At 46.8% G+C, this 20262-nt stretch overlaps 1 protein-coding gene across 2 annotated transcripts in view; it reads left to right on the forward strand.

Annotated features, from left to right (window-relative positions):
• The window catches only part of RIMS4 (regulating synaptic membrane exocytosis 4), a 62746-nt gene that overhangs the window by 26911 nt on the left and 15573 nt on the right, over positions 1 to 20262 (forward strand). Inside the window, exon 2 of one of the 2 annotated variants that reach the window (XM_055306554.1) lies at positions 13631 to 13772. In XM_055306554.1, coding sequence (XP_055162529.1) covers positions 13631 to 13772 — 142 coding nt within the window. The remainder of the gene's footprint in view (positions 1 to 13630; positions 13773 to 20262) is intronic. The other variant, XM_055306564.1, reaches the window with a different exon arrangement.

Below are 20262 nucleotides of genomic sequence, written 5' to 3' on the forward strand. Positions count from 1 at the left end.
AATTTACCAAGTGCCTTTATCTTACTGTGGCAGTCACTGTACATATGTTATGTCATTGAGGTCAGCCCCGCAAGGGGCACAAGAGGATTTATTTCACAATTAATGTGAATCTGCACTAAAATAGACTAACACACTGCCTTGTTCTAACAGATCATTTGTTGGCTTGATGGGTTCTCTTTGCAATGTGTGTGCAGGGGAGAGAGCTTTGGCCTTTTCACATTATTAGGGGACATACTTCTTATCTATCCTTTTGTATATTCTTCAAAATGTTTAAATATACATAGAAAAAAGCTCAGTGGCTGGAAGAGCTGTCTTGTAGTTTCATCACTTCTATTTTCCTCTGCCATGAGATTATCATGTCTCGGATAGGGCTTGTTCCTTCATCCGGATTGTAGAAGCATTCATGGGATAGAGCCACAGCTAACTCAGAAGGGATGTTTCATGTGAGCAAACACTAAACCTTTAATCTATGAGCCACTGAGATTTGGGGATCATTTGTTACTGTAGCATAATCGAGTGAGAGCAGATCAATATTACAAGAATGAGAAATGGGTTCTATTATTTCCATTTTATGAGGGGACTGATGCTCAGAGAGGTTTAGTAACTTTCTTTAGTTTATTCAGAAAGTGGCAGAAGGATGCTGTAAGTCCTAAAACCAGTTATTCTGGTTCCCAAGCCTGTGCTCTTAAGAAGATGGAAGTATGTGGGCTATATTTGATTAACAATGAGTAATCCAGTGTGGACAGAACACCTGGTATGTTCATGATGTCAGACTTGTAGTATAGGTTTGGGCAGATTCTGGAAGCCATGAATGCTGTGAATTTGAGAGTTCCTAGTGCCAGATGGGACTGTAGACTCTATCTTTTTGCCCACAACCCAGCTTCTTCCAGAGCTTGCTCAGCTTGTCCCCAGGGCTATTGAGAATGGCTTCCTGGGGAAAGGCAGCCACTTGTGAAGACTGTAAATTGTCTTCCCTCCAATGATTGCTGAAATGCCTCTTCTCTAGAAAGTTCTCCAACTGTGGCAGGAGTAGAGTGAATGACTTTCCCCTGACTATCCCTGATAAGTATAGGATCCCTTCCTGCCCCAAAGACATTTACTCTGCATTCAGAGTTTCTCATCCTCAGTTTGCATTTTGGTTATTTTGGTTTGCATATAGTCGGTTATAAACTCCTAGAAGGTAGTACTTGCATCTACAATAAAATCTTGCTGTGATTTTATTTGCAACCACATGTAATTCAGTATTGAAATAGTTCTTCTTACAACTCAAGCACTGCCTCTACTTCCACTGCTGAATTAATTACTCCTCAGTTCCCATAGTACTATGTGTATATCTCAGTCCTTGAACTATTGTATGTTGTAATTATAACAGCTTGTGTTATAATTGCCCATTTAGTTGTCTGTCTCCCCATAGACTGGGAGTTTCAACAATGTCTGTGTTTAATTCAGCTGTGTTATGAATCTCCAGCACAGACCCTGGCACTGAATAGGCACTTGGTAAGAGTTTGTTGAGTGAATGGCAGTTACTTATCTGTTATCTCTCCCCTCAGCCTCCACCAACTGTAAGCTCCTTAAGGACAAGTCGTCTTCTAATCTCCAAGGCCAGGAAAAGCATGGGATAGGAAATGAGCTCAGTAAATGCATATTTCACTGGACAAATGAGAATAGTATTTCCTTCCAGGGGCAGAACTCTTTAGAGTTATGAAGCACATTCGTATATTTTACCCAGTTAATTCTCTCAAAATCTTTAGACTCTCCCTGTCTAGTGTTCTCAGATTCTTACTACATGCCCTTTGCTTTCCTTGCTCCCACCAATTTCATTCTGCATCTTTATGACCTCTCCCTCTCCCCCCTTCAAATCCTCTTGGAAAAAGTTCTGAGGAATTCACACACAGCTCTGTCCTCTCATCCCCCCAGTGTAAAGCAGCCTAAAGAACAGATTACACTCTCGTCTGCACTGAACCAAGATCATTCTCCCACTTAACAGCTTTGCCGTCTTGGTCAGGTTCATTAACTTCTGGAGTCAACTTTCATTTCTGAAAATCGAGACAGTAGCAGTTAAGGATTAAATAAGGTAACGTAGGTTGAGCTCTGGGAACTCAGTAAGTGGGAAGTCTTTATGTGGAAGGGGGGGATTTGAGATACCATTAAGCTAGTGGAAAGAAATTGTGGCTTAAAAACAGACAGGGATGGGGTTGTTCTGAGGTCTCCCCTCCCTGTGAGCTGCCACCTCTGCCCCAGGCAAGCCAAAGCCTCTGCACTTGGGTCAGCACCACGGACAGTTCCCAGCACCGTTCTTCGGGTCCTGTTCAGTAATAGGTCTAAGAAGTCTTCAATTCCTAACCACAATTTTATTTTATATACCATCAGACTTCGACTGACTTGCCATTGGTTGTCATTCACACCTTAATTTCAAAGGTGTTGAAAAGTGTGTCTTAGGGGCACCTGGGTAGCTCAGTGGTTGGGCATCTGCCTTGGACTCAGGTCCTGGGATCGAGTCTCACATCAAGCTCTCAATGGGGAGACTGCTTCTCCCTCTGCCTGTGTCTCTGCCTTTCTCTCATGAATAAATATCATGAATAAATATCATGAGAGAGAGGCAGAGACACAGGCAGAGGGAGGAGAAACAGGCTCAATGCAGGGAGCCTGATGTGGGACTCGATCCTGGAACTCCAGGATCATGTCCTGAGCCAAAGGCAGACGATCAACCACTGAGCCACCCAGGCATCCCTAAATAAAACCTTTAAAAAAATGTGTGTCCTAGAATCAGTGAAATGATGACAGTATATGAAAGATGGTATCAGTGAGCCATTGGCCAATGACCCTTGAAGAGGTTAATTTTAATAGCCAGCATTTATTGAATGCTTACTGAGTTCCAGGCCTTTTTCACCCCTTCCTCTTCTGTCTTGGGTGCTGTCTGCCCTTTATACATTTACTTAACAAATATTACATTTGGGGAATATAAATGTGAGCCAGATAGACAGTTCATCAGCAGTTTTCCCACCATCCTTCTTCCCAAAATATTTTAGTTCTGAGCCTCATTTCTTCAGAACGTTGCTTCCTGCTGAAGGATAATGTTTTAACCTTTGTAGTCCACATCATACTTAATCCATTTAAAAAGCATTTAAAATGTATGTCTGTAATGACCCAGCAATTTCACTCCCAGGTTTGTGCCTAGAAAAAAACTACACAAATTGTCAACAAAAGGCACATATGAGAATGGCTTTCGGAGAGCTTTTTGTAATATCTGCAAGCTAGAAACTACCCAAATGTTCATCAGCAATAGAGTGTTGATATGTAAGACAATAAAGTTATGAGAAAGAATGAAGTGCATTAAAACAATCAATGTGAGTGAAACTTGCAAACATAATGTTGAATTAAAAAAAGTGACACTGGAGAACATATAGTAGATGATTCTGTGTATATAAAAATACAAAAGAGGTAAAACCAACCTGTGGTGTTAGAAGTCAGGATGATGCTACTCTTGGAGAAATAACTTCTGGGGCATTGGTAATGTTCTGTTTCTTGACCCGGTTGCTGGTTCCATAGATGAATGCACTTTGTGATATTTATCAAGTTATACACTTACATCATGTAATTGTATACTTTTCTCTCTGTGTGTGTATAAAATACTTCAACAAAGAGGTTTCTTAAAAAAATATTTATTTTAGAAGAGGGGCAGAAGGAGAGGGAGAGAGAGTCTTAAGCAGACTCTGTGCTGAGCACAGAGCTCAATGGGGGACTTGACCTCACGACCCCAAGATCATAACCTGAGTTGAAACCAAGAGTCAGACGCTTAAGTGACTGCACCACCCAGGTGCCCCAAACAGTTGTTTTTTAGAAGCATCTTTCTCCAGAAGAAAAGGGGAGGGTAAGAATTTTATATGCAGGATGATTGGCAAGGCATTTTAGGGTAGTTGGTCACATGGGATGTTTGGAATTACCTGAATTATTCAGTGTGAATGGAATGGAGAGCATATTGGAGAGAGGGAAAAAATAGGCTGAGAATGTAGATTGGGACTAGATCTGAAAGGCAATGTGTGTTAAGGTCTTTGGAATTTATTCTGCAAGCACTGAGGTATATGATTGGAGGTTTTTAATCAAAGAGATGACATATTCAGGATTGTGTTTTAGAAAGTTCATGCAGGCCGCAACGTGGGGAATGGGCAGACAGAATGCTCTGGCGCTGGGACACAAATTGGAGTAGAGGCTGACCACCTGACCAAGCATTCGAGGCACCTGGGGATCTTCTAAAATGACAGATTCACAGACCCCACCCTAGTCCTGCTGAACCAGAATTCCCAGGAGAGGGGACAGACAAATCTGGGTTTTAACTAAGTTCTCGATATATTCCAAACTGTCAAACCAGCACTGGCCTCTGGGTGGGTGTTCAGAAGCCTCTAATTTGAGTCCCTAGAAGGAGGTATGGAGACACAGTTTGCTTAATTAACAAATACTTATATGTCATTTAATAAAAAGAAGTTATGTGCCAGACCCTGTTATAAGTGTTTTTTTATTACCAAATATTAACTCATTTAATTCTCATAAAAATGTTATGAGGTACTTATTTTCTCCATTATTTTCTGTTACTTTGTCCATTTCCCTGAAGAGGAGGAAACCAAGATACAGAGGTTAAATGACTTGCCCAAGATAACATTACTAATAAAATGACTGGGGGCAGCTCTACAACTCCGGCTATCAGGTGACATTGTCCATGGTTTTAGTAACTAGGCTGTGCTGCTTCCAGAAACCATGGCAAATGGCTGTCTGTTTATGGTGGAAAGGGCCTGAGAAGTTGGCAATGAAGAGACCTGAATTCTAATTTTAACATAGTCATCAACTCACGACCCTCTGTATACTTCAGTTGCCCCTCTACATAGGAAGGCATTAGTCTGGATGACCTCTAAGTTCCCTCCAAATGGAATCTTCTCTGATTTGAATGGAAGGCAGATTTTGACAGCTCTAGAGAGAAGAGTGGAAGGTAAAGGGCCCTCAATTAGGGTATATGCTTCCTTGGCCTGTTTTTGGAGACACAGCCAGAGGCAGCATCAGGGCTAAGGAGGTCTGAATGCCTGCATGTCATCTCAGCCTTGATTTTCAGATGAGTTTTAAGGCGTGGGCAAGGGAGATGTATGAGGCTGAAGTCACTTGGAATAGCTAGGCCAGGAAGAGGTTGACTGTGGAGGAAGAAGAGCAGCTGCTTCCAGGGTATTTATCTCAGGGGAATAAGAAGGACAGTGCTAGTGGGCAGGGGAAGCAGTGCGTCCCAGCAGCCATGATATTTCTCTGATCCTGATTTAAAATAACAGACTGACCCAGAGCTCTTATGTCCAGGGGACTTCACAAACTGTGATATGGACCTGTAGTGGGCCATTCACAGAGACAAGATTACTCTGGTTAGCAATGCAGTGAGGGGTTTTAGAGCCTGGGGACCTGGAGTAGGTCACATAAACCTCTCTCAGCTTTGGGCTCCTCATCTGGAAAACAAAGCTGTAAAGACCCATCTTCAATAAAATGTCAAAGTGGAGAATAGTTGTATTTTCTCCTTCCTCTGCTTCCCATCACCACATTCTTGGAATTGCTAATGGTTAAAGAGTATAGGATCTGTTTCACACAGATTTAAAACCTAGCTCTGTCTTGTGTGGTATAACCTTGGATGAGTTGCTGAACTATTCTGAGCCTGGTTCCTTTTTGTAAAATTAGGATAATGACACTTGACTCTCAGAGTTATGGTTAAATTATATCTCTAGTGCCTGGCACAGGGTAAGGGCTAAGAATAATGCTATCTACCCTAATAATTGATCATTATGATCATTTTTTTATGCTGTTCCTTAGGAATACTTGCTTTTGGGAGAAGGTACATTAAACACACTCACATTCAGGTATAAACAACTGACTGAAACTTACCTGTTTTTTTTTTTATTGGAGAATTTGCCTTTTTCTTGGGGGCACGTCCTAAATATAAAGCCAAGTCAATTAATTACTCCTCATGGAGATGGGCAGTGTTTGGTGCTGTCCTAGGTGCTGAAGGGGTGTAGGGGAAGAACAAGCTTACATTGTAGACACAGGTACCAACTAGGTTGACTGAGGACTGTGTTTTGAGGTGCAGTGGAGTAGATACCCAGGAGAGGTGAAGATGAAGTGGCCCTGGGACTCAGGGAGCCTGATCGGGGAAGTCTTTGTGGAAGAGATGGCATTTGAGTTCTGTGGTAGAGCTTCATGAGTTCAGTTTAGTGGTTTATTAAAAACATGGTTATTGGAGTCAGAAAGACCTGGATTTGAATTCTGGCTCTGCCATTAGTAGGTGTGTGTCCTTGGGAAAGTTCTTTAACCTTCCTAATTCTTATTTCCTTCTGTAAAATGGGGCAGTAACTCTGTAGCTCGCAGTTTATTGTGGCAATTAAATGATATGATGCCAACTTAGAACACTAGGCATGACATCTGACCCAGTGGTAATAATATTAATGAAAGCCATCTTTATCAAGTACTTGCTGTATGCCACCACCTACCTAGGACATCCTGGAGATTAAGTGTTTGTATCATTATATTACCTTATTGTTATAGTTAATCTTCAGAACAGCCCTAAGAGTTTGGTGAGAGCTGAATAAATTATAGGTGTTATTTAAAGCTTAGCTCTGGAGGATGGTTAGAATTTTGATATAGAAGGTGAAAAAGGAAAGGAAGTAAAGGAGAGAAAACCAAGGTGAGTAGTTACTGAGGATGTACCTAGAGTGAGGTGCCCAGCTGGGCTGGAGTGTGGAGACTGTGGGGGAGACCCGTAGCAGTCGGGTTGAGAATAACATAATGGAGTCTTGCCTGCCTGGATGCAAAGATTGAACCTAATTTGGCAGACAACAGGGAGCCATTCTGCCATTCTAAAGCTTTAAATAAGATCATGGCATGATTGGAGTGATTTATTTATAAATTTATATTTCACCTTCATTTACATTATAAAATTCATACACTTAAGTATTAAAAATTCAAAAGTCATAGAAGCATACAAAAGAGAAATAAAACATTCCCAATGTGCTGGTTGGAGTGTAAATTGCTACAACTACTTTGGCAGGTCATTTGGCAGTTGAACAAATACTTGCTCTATAACCCAGAAGTTGTTCCTAGGTGTATTTCTGAGACACGTGTGGGAATCTTCCGTAAAGGCCAAGCACCAAAGTAATCACAGCAACATTATTCCTAATAGCCCCATACTGGAAAAACAAAACAAAACTAAGCAGTGCAATGGACAAATAGATCGTAGTATATTCATACAGTGGAATACTATGTAGCAGTAATGATAAGCAGTCTACAACTATACACAACAAGAGTGGATCCAAGAGAATCAACATAACAGTGAGCAGAAGAAACCAGCTGCCCCCCACCCACCCCAGAAAGGCCATTCTGTTTATAAAGTTCAGAAACAGGCAAAACTAATATCTGGTATTAGAGATCAGGGTAGTGGCTACCCTTGGGGAGTGAGAGACCGGAAGACAGCACAGTGAGCTCTGGGGGTCCTGACAATGCTCTGTTTCTTCATCTGGGTGCTGGTTATATAGGTATGTTTGCTTTCTGAAAATTCATCAAGCTGTACACTTTGGGTTCATGCACTTTTCTGTCTAGATCTTACAGTATTTAGATTTTAAAGTCACAGAAACACATCCTTCATACCCCTCTTCTGACAGTCCTTCTCCCTACAGTCCTTACCCATTAAGTTTGGTTCATATCCTCCCAGATTTCCTCCCAAATATATATAAGCTATCTATAGCTTTACAAAAATGGTATTATGATTTACATAGTGTCCTGCAACGTACTTTTAACAATATGTCGAGGCAATCTTTCTGTGTCATTGTATATGTAGATCTAGATGATTCTTTTTTTTAAAAAAAGTTTTATTTTTAAGCTCTACACCCAGTGTAGGGCTTGAACTCACAACCCTGAGATCAAGAGCTGCATGCTTTACTGACTGAACCAGCCAAGCTCCCCTAGATGATTCTTTTTAACTGTTGCACAGTATTTTATTGTGGGGTTGTGTCATTTAGTAAACTGGTCCCCTTTGATGGATAGTTAATTCCAGCATTTCATTGATGTAAATGATACATGGGAAACCTCTTCATGCATGTCTTTGTGTACTTTTGTGACTATTTGTGTAGAATAAATTAGTAGGAGTGGAATATTTTTGTCTGAAGTGGTAATTTAAGATAGTTAATCTGTTAATGACTTGTTGGGTGGGTGGGTTGGAGGCAGGGAGACCAGTTAGGAGGCTGTTGGTATAGTTTAGACTTGAGGTAATCAGGGCAGTTGGCTATGTAAGTGGACAAGAAAGGGGAGTGATAAAAGCTATGACAGGCGAAGACCTTATAAGACCTGCAATTTGGGGGCACCTAGGTGACTCAGTTGGTTAAGCATCTGCCTTTGGTTCAGGTCGTGATCCTGAGGTCCTGGGATTGATCCCCACTTCTGGCACCCTGCTCAGTGGGGAATCTGCTTCTCCCTCTCCCCCTGCCCCTTCCTCCCCCACTCATGTTCCCCTTCTCTCTAAAATAAATAAGTAAATTATTTTTAAAAAACCCGCCATTTGATGAGACAGGGGAAAGTCAGAGAGGTCCTGAGGGGGTTCTGAGTCTGCATGGCTAAGTTGACTGGGGGGAGTAGGACCAGGGATGGGTTTAGTTTTGGCCAGATTGCATTCAAGGATTCTGCTCATCACCTAGGTAGTGATGCTCAGAATGCAGTTGGAGGTATTGCTCTGGCCAGAGTTAAGGGCTCCAGGTTGTGGGTGGGATTCATTTGCTCCATGTTGATGGGTGGACTGAATGGTAAGGGCCTTATGTATAGGGATGGAGGCAATGGTCAGAGGGACTGGAGGAAATTCATAAAATTTACTGTCACGGAAGCCAAAAGAGAGATCTGAAGTGACTGTTGTTCAAAGGATGAAGTAATCAGCAGCCTACGTTAGTCTCCCTCCCACTGGCCCCGCAATGGGTACTGTCATTACATCTTGTACTTGGTCATCAAAGCACTTAATACACTTGTGATTAATCAATGTGATCATCTGTTCAGTGTCAACCTCCCCCTCTGAACTGTGTGCTCCGTGGAGGCAGGGACCATGCCACTCCCATACTCTTCTATCTCCAGCATCAGGCGCAGTGTTTGGCACACAGTGGTGTCGGTACCAAAATTATTGTTGCTGTCTCCTGGCAGGACTCCAGCTGCATATTCCATGCCACCTCCTCTACTCTGTGCACTCTCTGTGTGGGAGAAGAGGGACTTAGGACCCTGCGGGAGAAAATTCAAGCTGCTCAGGTCAAGTTTTGGGTGCAGCAAGTGAGAGTGGGTGGCCAAAAGTGGGTCATCCAAACTCCCACTTATTTGTACATTACAGTAGCCAGCTGCATTTGGTGCCCAAAGCTTGTAGGACTTAAACTCCAAGCCTGTCCAGTGGGGCATTGTGATAATGGTGGACAGCGTAGCTTCTCCTTTGCTCCCCTTAACCATCCCTTTGGAAAGCATGCCCTTCCCCATGTCTGAATTCATTATGCAGCAGCTCTTTCTAGCACCACATTCATGAAGGGAATGGTGTTCCCTTTGTGATGCTGGAGCCCTCCTTGCAAATATTTTGAACTTTGACTTCCTTAAAGTGCCAGTCAAGACAGGTGTCTTAAGTTAGATTTCTCCAACAAGTACCCCAAGATGAGATTCACGTGCAGGTGATGGAAGCACCCCCACAGGAGAGAGGGGGAAGCAGGAAGCACGCAGGAATCTGGGGTCAGGCACATCCCACAGAGCACAGCTTCAGCCAGTTCCACGGGGTTCCTCTGGACCGGTGTCATGCCTCAGAGTTGTTCTGTCCTGAGGCAAAGGACCTGATTGAAGGTTCCTTCTCGGGTTCCATTTAGGCTTTGATTAAGGGGACCACGGGTCATAAACTCACAGGCACTTATGCCTCTGCCCATGTGGGGGCATCATAGGCTTAATAGCCCAAAGGAAGCCTGAGAAACAAATGAAAAGTTGGCAGGTGGTGCCTGTCAGAAGCCAGTGTGGAGGGGCCTCACGGGAGCAGGAAGAGGGGAGATCTGTGAGAGATGGGTGGAGTGTCTGCATTGTCTGCTACAGCGGGTCAAGGGGGTCTGTGTCTGGGACCCAATGGACCCAAAGCAGAGGCTGAAGTTCCTCTCTGTCTTCCGTCCACCTGTGCTTTATCAGTGGAAACCACATTCCACAGCTCCACGAAGGCTTCCCACTGAACAATAAGGAACTCAGCAAATGTTCATTGAGTGAGTGGAAGCGCCATATTTCAGGAGCTGGGGACTGAGACAAGACCCTTGTGCTTGGTCACGAGCAGTCCTGGGAGACTGGTTTGGTAAGCTGTGTGAATGGAATGGAAGGCACAGTGCAAGAAATGAGTGTGTGGTTGTCTCTGTTCCCTGAAGAAGTTTGTTGGTTGAAGGGGGTGGTAGAAGAAGCAAAGCCGTGAGCGGACTTGCAGGAGGAGTAGAAAGAACCAGAAAATGGAGAGGTGGCAGATTCAAGACCCAGAGAGGACAAATGATAGGAGGAGTTCCTGGTGAGGGTAGGAGGAGGTGGGATGAGGAGAACAGGTGGTGGATCAGCCTTGGCCAGGAGAAGGGTTACCCCTTCCTTCCAGAGAGGAGGGGAGGGTTGAGGGGCATGTTGAAAGATCTGAGGAAGGTGTAATTTGGAAGAAAGAGCAAGTCAAAGAAACACATCTTTCAGCCAAGTGGGAGAAAGGTCATTGGTTGGGGTGATGGAGTGAGGAATGTGAAAGCATTGGCACAGTCACTTTGGGGACCTTGACTGAGTCGGTAAGAGATGGCCAGTGGGGGATCGGTTGGCTGAGTTTAGGTGGTGGACCTTGTTGATGTGGTTGGGTACCAGATTGGGGACTCCCATGGTGGGGAAGGTGGCATGCTGGGGGAAATGCAAGATAGTTGGTGTGAGGAAATTTGGGAAGTGTTGAGAGGTCTTACTCTGCAGTCATTGTGGCTACTTCTGTTTGGCACCTGCTATGTGCCAGGCTCTGTGGCCAATGTCCAGCAACTCCATGGGGTAGGTGCTACCTGCCTTGCCCAAGGCAGCTAGTTGTTGCAGAGATTAAACTCTGTGCCTGTCCCAGCTGATTGCAGAGCCAGCCTGATCTGAAGCCCATATAGGGCACTTGGATGTGAACTGCTTTGGTGCTGCAGAATGCCAGACAGATGTGAAGCACACTTTTCCAAACCTCTTCCTTAGCCCCTGTGGGGACTGAGTTGTGTCATACTTTGATTCTCTCTCTTTCAGGAGAAATGTGTCAGACCTTGGTGGGTGGGGACAAACAAGTGTGAGCCTCTAGAACAGGGCTCGGTGGGGAGGTAGAAAGCCCAGGCAGGTGTCTGCAGCCTGCCTGAAGGGCGCCAGGCTGTGGGTTTATATCTTGGGCATATATGTGCACAGTGTGTGTGTGTATGTGTGAGTTGGGGGATATCTCACTGTGCTTGTGAGTCTGTGCTTCTGAGTGAGCATGTGTGTATTTCTGAATCTTACTCTGTCTGAGCACCTGCCATACACAGAAAAACATAGAAATGGTTGGGTGTGTTGCACATACAGCCTAGGGAAAGAACAAATTGTGGAATGAAAGGAAGCACAGACAGGGACACATGTGTTCCCCTGTGTGTTCAGAAACACCCAGGTGACACACACATGGAGAAATGCACAGTGTCAGTTTCTCTGTGTGATTTCTTGAGTGGGTTGGCGTATACTTCTTATGAATATGGTCTGTGTGTATGACCGGCACATACCCATTTAGCCTCAGAAACACAGAATGATAGGTATTTGGAGACTCATAGAAATGCATAAATATAAACACTCAGACATGCATTAAGGCATTCTGTGTCATTGCATGTATAATCCTGTGTTTATATGTTACTGTGTGTTTTTTTATGGTGGACATCAGTGTGCCTGAATAATGCAGATACATGTGGGAGACAAACGTAGGCATACTGAGAAACACACAGTGTCTCTTTGTGTGTGTGTGTGTGTGTGTGTGTGTGTGTGCATGCCTTTTAAAGTCAGAGAGGGAAGGAGGAGGGAAGCCAGGAGGAGGCCAGTGGAGGCATCCTGGTCTTACTCTGTCTCCCGGCACACAGACCCAGGTTCCCCTACCTTTTGCCAAAGAAGGATGGTAGGATTTGGGTGGCACTGCTTTGCTCCAGGGAGTTGGTCAGCAAGCACTGAGGAAGCCCCTGAGGTATATGAGCTCATCTCAGCCTGTCTAGAGACATGGAGAAGATTTCCCTGAAGATTTACCCCCCACCTCTAGCAAACCCACAGTCCCTACAGGGTGGCAGGCAATGAAAAGCTTACCCTGATCACCGAGCTGTGATCAATTCCTGGTGCCGTCATTCCCCCTCGCTTCTTGGCTTTAGTGGTGTGGACAACTGACTTAATCTCTGTGTCTCTATGTCCTTGATGCTAAAGTGGAAGAGCAGACCTATCTACCATGGGTGGTTGAGGGTTAAGATGACTCTCAAGGCAGACATCCGTTCATCCATCAGTTATTAATTGAGCAACTACTGTGGCTGGACCCTCCTCTCAGCCCTGGGGATTCAGCTGGCAGCAAAGCAAAAGTACCATGCACTGATAGAGTTCGTCTTCCATGGGGAGGAAGCTGGCCAAGAAACCAACAATGAACAACATGTCTGGGATGGTGCTGGGAAGAAAGCCAAAGCAGGGTGATGGGACAGAGAGGGGTGGGGTGTGGTAGGGGCAGGGAGTGGTCAAGGAAGGTCTTGAATAAGATGATGTTTGGTCACGGAGTGAAAGCAAAGGAGTGAGCTACTGGTGGAGGAGAGGGTGTTTCAGAGTGCCCTAGCAAGGGCAGAGGACCATACATTACAAGCCTGTTGTTCTCCCATTTTACCATTGAGGAAATGGAGGCACAAAGAGGCTGAGCAATTTGCCCAAAGTCTCATAGCCACGGAGAGAGAAATCCAGATTTGAACCTGGTTCAAACCAAACAGTCTGGTTTCAGAGCCAGTAGTCTAAATCGGCAGTCCCCAATTAGGGGTGACTTTTGTTCCCCACTAGGGGATATTTGGCAATGTCTGGAGATGTTTTTGGTTGCCACACTGGACTGGAAGGTGCTACCAGCATCTAGTAGGTAGAGACCAGGGATACTGATATACCTCCTGCAATGCACAGGACACCCCTGACAACTCAGCAAGATCCCATCTAAATTGACAGTGCTGCTGAGAAAATCTGGTCCAAATTCATGCAGAGCACACAACAGAGAATGACACATAGTAAGTGCTCAATGAATAGTAGCTGGAGAGGAGGAGAAATGATCTGTAGAAAGTTTCAAGGGAAAGATGAGTTCAAGGGGGAGAGAAAGTACTTGGAAATGAATCCAACAGTTAGCAGGACTCATGGGGTACTGCCTGTTGGGTGGGTATGAAAGGCAGGGCTGCCCCAGGGAGTGGGGTATTGGTGAGGCAGGTGGAAGGATGAGTTTGGAGGCCTGGAGTTGGGGGCTGACACTGGGCAATCACCAGCCACCATAACACTAACCAGATGACTTGTCTCTTTGTCCCTTCCCACCCTGTATCTCTTTCTCCCCATCTCTCTTGGCCTCTCTGCCCAGAAGGGGACAGCCGGAGGCTGAAGGGGGCCATCCAGAGGAGCACGGAGACCGGCCTGGCGGTGGAGATGCCCAGCCGGACGCTGCGCCAGGCCAGCCACGAGTCCATTGAGGACAGCATGAATAGCTACGGCTCCGAGGGCAAGTGAGTGTGGGGCCCCGCCCACTGCCAGCCCTCCTGGCTTTGCAGGCCCTGTGGTGTAGGGCAGGAGGGGCAGGGCAACACCCTCCAGGAGCCCTGGCTCAGCCTGGGGTTGGTGGGGCATTGGCTCTGCGCTCCTGGTAGTTCAGAAGGGAGGTGATAAAGCAAGGAAGCTCCAAGGGTGTGGTGGAGAGGGTGGCTCAGTGATCCCGGGCACGTGCCTTCTGTAAAACTGAGTGATAATAGCAACCTCAGAGGAGTTGGATGGGTTAATATTTAGAGCATAGGACAGTGTTGGCACATGAGTGTCGTATGTCAGTGCTGCAAAATAAAGAAGGGGGTTGAAAGAGGCTTTATCACGGTGTTACTGTTTACTTTCTTAATTTCTTAAATCATGATTGGTTTTTAAAAATATATATTACTGCTTGATAAAGAGTCTTATGTATGTCAAGCCATAAACTATTAGGTATGATGGCCTCCTCACCAGTGTACTCTCTCCCCTGACAGTACATCAGAATCACCGGGCACTTGATCCCAATACAGATTGCAGGGCTCTGTGCCCTGAATCAGAGTCTCGGGGAGTGGAGCTCAGGAACTCCATTTTCTAAAGGCTCCCTGAGGATAGACTACTCTAGGCTGGGGGTTCTCGTCTTTGCTGAATTATAGACCTCTTTGAGAACTTTGGGCAAGTTTTGGGCCTGCCTTCCCCTAAAAAATACATGTGCATACATCCCTAACACACACACACACACACACACACACACACACACAGTCACTCATTCTCACACACACACATAGTTGTACATACTCTTTTCATAATTGTAGAGGGTTCCTGGATTCCCCTAGAGCCCATCCATGGATCCCTAGCAAAGAAACTTTGCTCCCAAGTGATTTTCTTATTGTACAGATGACCCAGGGAGCTCAGAGAGGTTGAGGAGCTGGTCCTGGATCACACAGCACATTAACAGGTCTGGAACTCAGAAATCCTGACTCTCGGTGGGGGCTCATTCCATGGCAACATTTTGTTCCCTTGTCTTAGCCATCCTCAGCCAGGGGATTCTCATCACCCTCATGAGGACACTGGAGCTTGGGGAGGTTAAAGCTGTGCTATCCAGTACAGTGGACACTAGGCATGTGGCTATTTAAATGTAGGTTAATTTAAATGGAATAAAATGAAATACTCTGTTTTTCTATCATGCTGGCCATATTTCAAGTGCTCAGCAACATGTGTCCAGTGGCAACTGTTTGGGAGAGTGCAGAGACAGACCATCTCTGCCCTCGCAGACAGTTCCATTGGACAGCGCTGGCTCAGTGGCTTGTCCAAGGGCAGACACCAGCCAGGCCACTGTGGGGCAGGGCTGGGGCTTGGCTACCACCTTCTCTTCGCCCGTTTCTGGCGCTACCTCCTGGCTGGGGGTTCCTGCTGGCTGGAAGCCTTCCCACCCCCAGCCCCTCCTAAACTGGGCATCTCCGGCCTCTGTGAATGGCCTTGCCTTGGCAGAGGCTGCCATTCCACCCACCTCCTAGGGAGGCTTTCCGGAGGGCGAGAAGAGGAGGAGGATAGGCAGAAGGGAGAGGAAGAGGAGGAGGAGGAAGGGAACAAGTGTTTTCTTTAACCTGAGAAACTTGGCAAGGCAGCAACACTTGGAGGAAGATATTCTAGGCATCAGGGTAGCAGTGGGTCTCTGCCGAGTTCCAGAGGGCCTGGAGGCTTGAGCACTGACCCCCAGGTGGCCTTGGGCACATCTCTTGGCCTCTCAAGCTTTGGGAGGCTGGTAAACATCTTGTCTCTTGGTCTCGCAGGCAGCTCAGGGGGAGGGCAGTGTGGTGCAGTGAGCAAGAGCAGGGAGTCAAACCCAGAGTCCCAGTTTACAGAAGGCTCAGAGAAGCCACGTGACTTGTCCAAGGAGAGAGAGCAGCATAGGAGGGTGTGATGAAGGAGAAATGAGCTGATGCCTGCACATGACAGGTGCTTGGGAGGTGGCTCTTGTCGTTTGCTATGATGTGCTTTGAGAGACCAGAGAATCTGATTATGTTAGAGAGATTCCAAACAAGGACTCTGGAGTCAGACAAGCGTGGTTTGTGGCTCATTTCTGCTTCTTAGTAGCTGTATGACTTTGGGGAAGTTACTTTACCTCTGTGAACCCAGTTTCTTCATCTCTGGAAAGGGGACAAGAATAGTACTTACAGACTACTCTTAAAGTTACATGAATTAAAATATGTACAAGCGCTTAGAATAGTGACTGGCACATAGCATGCACTATTATTCTATTATTATTGGCCGTATTTATTGTTATTTGTTGTTGATTCAGCCCCTGTTAGTTGGGTATTTCGCTTCTCGTAGCCACTTGCATCTTAATGGATACAAGGAGCCACCCCAGCTGCAGTCGTGTCTGTAGAGTACTTAGCACAGAGCAAGCATGGGATTGATGTTGGCTGTGACATTTATGATTATCAAAAGGTTTGGTATGGAGATCTCTTGAGCCCAATCGAGGAAGGATCAGGTGGGTTGGAGGGTGCTGGTTCCAGCAGAGGGGAGAGTCTTGCCCTCTGGAGAGGTTCTGAGTCTTGGTGAAGCCCAGCCAGGTTCTATCACCCCACCTAACACCTGGGCAAGGAAGGGGCATAGAAAGGACAGAGGGGACATGGAGTTGTGGTCGGCCTCCTCCTTGTTCTGGAGGTATTTTGGGTACTGGTGGGACCCAGATGCCAGGCTCTGAAATAGGAGGGGGTGTGACTGTCCTCCCCTTGGGATCCTGCCAGCCCAGCTGAGGCTTACGAGGAGCCAGTGTGCTCGAGCAGCCCCCGCGAGCCTGCAGCCCCTGGCACTGCTGGATCTGCCTGTCCGTGCCCTGGATCATTAAGCATGTGTCTTCCTGCGAGTGGGCACAGGGCTTTTTTATTTCAGCAGACATGATCGAGTACCCACAGTGTGCTAGACAATTGGGCTGGGCACCTGGGAGACCCTGCCTTGCACTGACCAAGCAACTATCAGTGAGGTGAGAGCTGCACAGGACAGGCATAGAGGACTTTGAAAACGCTGCATCCTAACCAGGTCTCTGGGCTGGGGAAGGGGTACGTAGGGGTGGGGCCATTCTGTCACTGAAGATCCTTGGGTTCTAGGGTTCGTGATATCAGCCAACAGTGATGTCAGCCCTCGCTGTTTAGAGTGTGGCCCACAGTGCAGCAGCAGCAGCATCCCCTGGGAGCCTGTTAGAAATGCATCATCTCAGGCTCTACCTCAGACCCACTGAATCTGAAGCTGAAGATTTACAAGATCTCCAGGTGGTTCATGTGCATGTTAAGGTTGAGAAGCTCTGGCTTAGTGGTAATAACATTCTAGAGCTAATCCTTACAGAGCACGTGTGGGCACTCTGTGAAGTACTTTTACATATATTAGCCTATTTAATCCTCACAACAACCTGATGACGCTGAGGCTGTTCATGTCCCCATTTTACGGACCAGGAAACAGAAGCTAAAAGAGGTTAATTAAAAAAAAAAAAAGTTAATTAACTTGCCCAAGGTCATTCAGCCAGTTAGTGGCTTCAAATGCCAGGCTTCAGATCTGGGCCTTGGAGTCCACCCTTAACCTTTTTACACTTGACTCTTTCCCTCATTTAATGGTTGGATCCATCAAGAGATCTGGAGGTGGATGCTTCCAGGGTTGTTTGGTGGCTCAGTGAGCCCCTTCATCTTTTCCTTCCCTAGATCTCAGCATCTCAGACTGATCCTGGTATATCTCCTGTGGCCAGGAAAGGGCTCTCCTCCCCTGAGCCCCTTTCTGCCTGGTTGAAAATTGGAGTTCTCTGTGTTAAGGATGGAAGGGAACAGCTGTGGGTTTGGCAGAGCCAAACTCCCCACCTCCCCTCCAGCAGGCCCATCTCTCCTATGGAAAGGGGCAGAGGGTCAAGCTCCCTGAGAAAGACCATGAGAATAGTGCCTCCCCAGACACCCCTTGGATCCTGAGATACTCGCTGGTGACTGCTTTAGTCTGGGTTCCTCAGAACAAGACCTGAGAAGTGGATTTGAGTACAAGTCATTCACTTGGGAGATGATTCCAGAAAACCGTGGTGAAGGAGGATGGGAGAGAAGCAGACCAGAGCAGGCATCCAGGAACATGTGCTTTAAGAAGCTAGCTGCCACTGTAGGCAGGAGCTTGACTGATCCTGATGAGGACTCTGGGAGCTGTCCCCCCTGAAGTAGGGGGAGCTGGATTATTCATACTTGACTCTCTGTCTCTTACTGGTTGGTGGCTGCTTTGCATTAACTTTCTTCTCCTCCCTGCAGCAAGCACAGTGAGTGAGTGAGGCCAGAGGAACACAGGAACTGGCAGTGAGAGGTCTAGGAGCGCTGGTGTGAGGGTTGGGGAGTAGAGGGGTGTGGGGACAAGCAAAGCCTGCTGAGCACACAGCTCACTGTCTCCTGGCTGCCCAAACCAGAACCTGGGGTTCTCCCAGGCGGCTTCCCCTCTCCATTTCCATATCCAGCCCCTCATTGGGCTCTTCCATTTTATTCCTATCTTTGACTCATCCATTTCTTTCCCTCCCACCCCCCTGGTGAAGCCACTCATCACTCTTGCTGGGTTGCATGCAAGTCTGCAAGTCTTCCTTTTGGTCTAAACTCCATAGTCCGTCACTTGGCATTTACTTCCGCTGATCCCTGCCATCCTCTCCCAAGCCCCGGCCATGTGTCCCCTGCTCCAGCGTCCCGAACCTCTTATGCTTCCCTCTGTCTCCGGGTCTTCGCTTCCTCTACCTGGCACTGCCTTTCCCACCTCTACTCCCTCTCCAGCCTCTGACTCATTCCTCCTCCAGATCTCAGCTCAGAACTGGCACATACGCTTCATCTCCTGTGCCAACTCCAGTTAATTGATAGTGGCTCCCTGGAATGCCATGTTGAGAAGGATTCTGGAGTTTAGTCCAGCCTTGGCAGGAGTGTCGAGGTTGATTAGCAATGTCTGCCCTGGGTGTGGGCAGAGGAGATAGAATGGCAAGGTCTGCCCTTCCTCTGGCGGTATTGGAGGCTTCCACAGCTGCTTCCCACTGCAGCGCCCTCTGCTGTCTTGTAATTGTCATGTGTATGTCCGTCTGTCCCCCTAGACCCTGAGTTCAGTGCCTGTCCAGCATAAGACCTGGCCTACAGGTGATGTTTTGCGAATTTTGATGGATCGTGGGTTGGTGCAATGAGCAGAAGCACACCCACATTCCATTCCTTCTCGAACTTCCTCCACCTCCATCACATAGAATCGGGTCCCCAGCACCCTCTCAAAGTCCCAGGAGCTCTTGAAGCTGGCTCTCAGAGCCCCTCCTGCTCCTTCCCTCATTGTCCCTGATGTGTCTGGATCACCAGCATCAGCTCCCTGGGCTCTCATTGTCCTGATGTGTCTGGATCACCAACATGAGCTCCCTGGGCATCTAGGTCACTGTGCCCACAAGCCCTGGAAAGCTGGTGTGTGGCCATGGCACCTGGGCTCACATCTTTGCCAAGGCTGTTTCCCTAGTCACCAAAGGCCCCAGACGCCTGGTGGGTGGTTGGAAGCCCTTTTCTCTTGCCCACCCCTGCTATATTATGGTCCTTGCCTGAAGGACAAACCAGGACTGGATGTGGCTGTGGGCTAGGAGACAGGGGGATTTGTTTTGTTCCGTTTTATAAGCACTAGTATTTATGGAACATTTGACTGTGCCAGATTCAGTTCTAAGAAGTTCATCTCATTTAGTACTTACAACAGCACTGAGGGGTATACAGTCGTTTATTCCTGCCTCACCAAAACGGAAACCCAGACTCTGAGAGGTGAGGCATGTGTCTCTGCAGCTAGCAAGTTGGGGGTGTTGGGGGGTTGGTCAGGATTCAAATCCACAATTCAAATTCAAATTCAAGTCCACCCAGAGCACTGACTGCAAACCCCAGTGCTCTGCTGTGGATGAGGGGAAGGTTTCCCCAGGGCATGGAGACTCAGCAGACCAGGGTGGTTAAGCAGATACACCCTGGAGCCAGACTGCCACATTCTAGCAGAGGGATCCTGCTTGGGTTATGTACCATTTCTATGCCTTGGTTTCCCCTTCTGTTATTTATTTGATAAATGAAAAAGTAAATCAACTCTCTGGCTTCATGCCTGTGAGCCACACTCTGTGTGCTTGGGGGCAGGTTTGGAAATGTCTTGGCGCTTGAGAAGCCCGAGTTGGGATGGTGGATTCTGCATCTCCTGGCGTATAGTCAATTCTGCAACACCACTTGTTTTGAAAATGTGAATTTATCCCAACACAGTTAAAGTATTAGGGAAGAATTTGAGCACAATACAGATTTTGCCTTTGCTTGGGTTTGTTTCATTCATGAGAAACACTAGGGGAACGCAGAAAACTGCACCCACATGGGAATATGCCAAACACAACTCACCCCTCCAGCCGCTTCCTACTCCCGCAGTTCCTGTACCGTGTCCCTTCAGCACCATCAGCACTGGGTCTGGTCAGCTCTCTATCCCTTCTCAGACAGCCCT

The sequence above is a fragment of the Nyctereutes procyonoides genome, unplaced genomic scaffold (genome assembly GCF_905146905.1).
Source record: "Nyctereutes procyonoides isolate TBG_1078 unplaced genomic scaffold, NYPRO_anot_genome, whole genome shotgun sequence".
Lineage (NCBI taxonomy): Eukaryota > Metazoa > Chordata > Mammalia > Carnivora > Canidae > Nyctereutes > Nyctereutes procyonoides.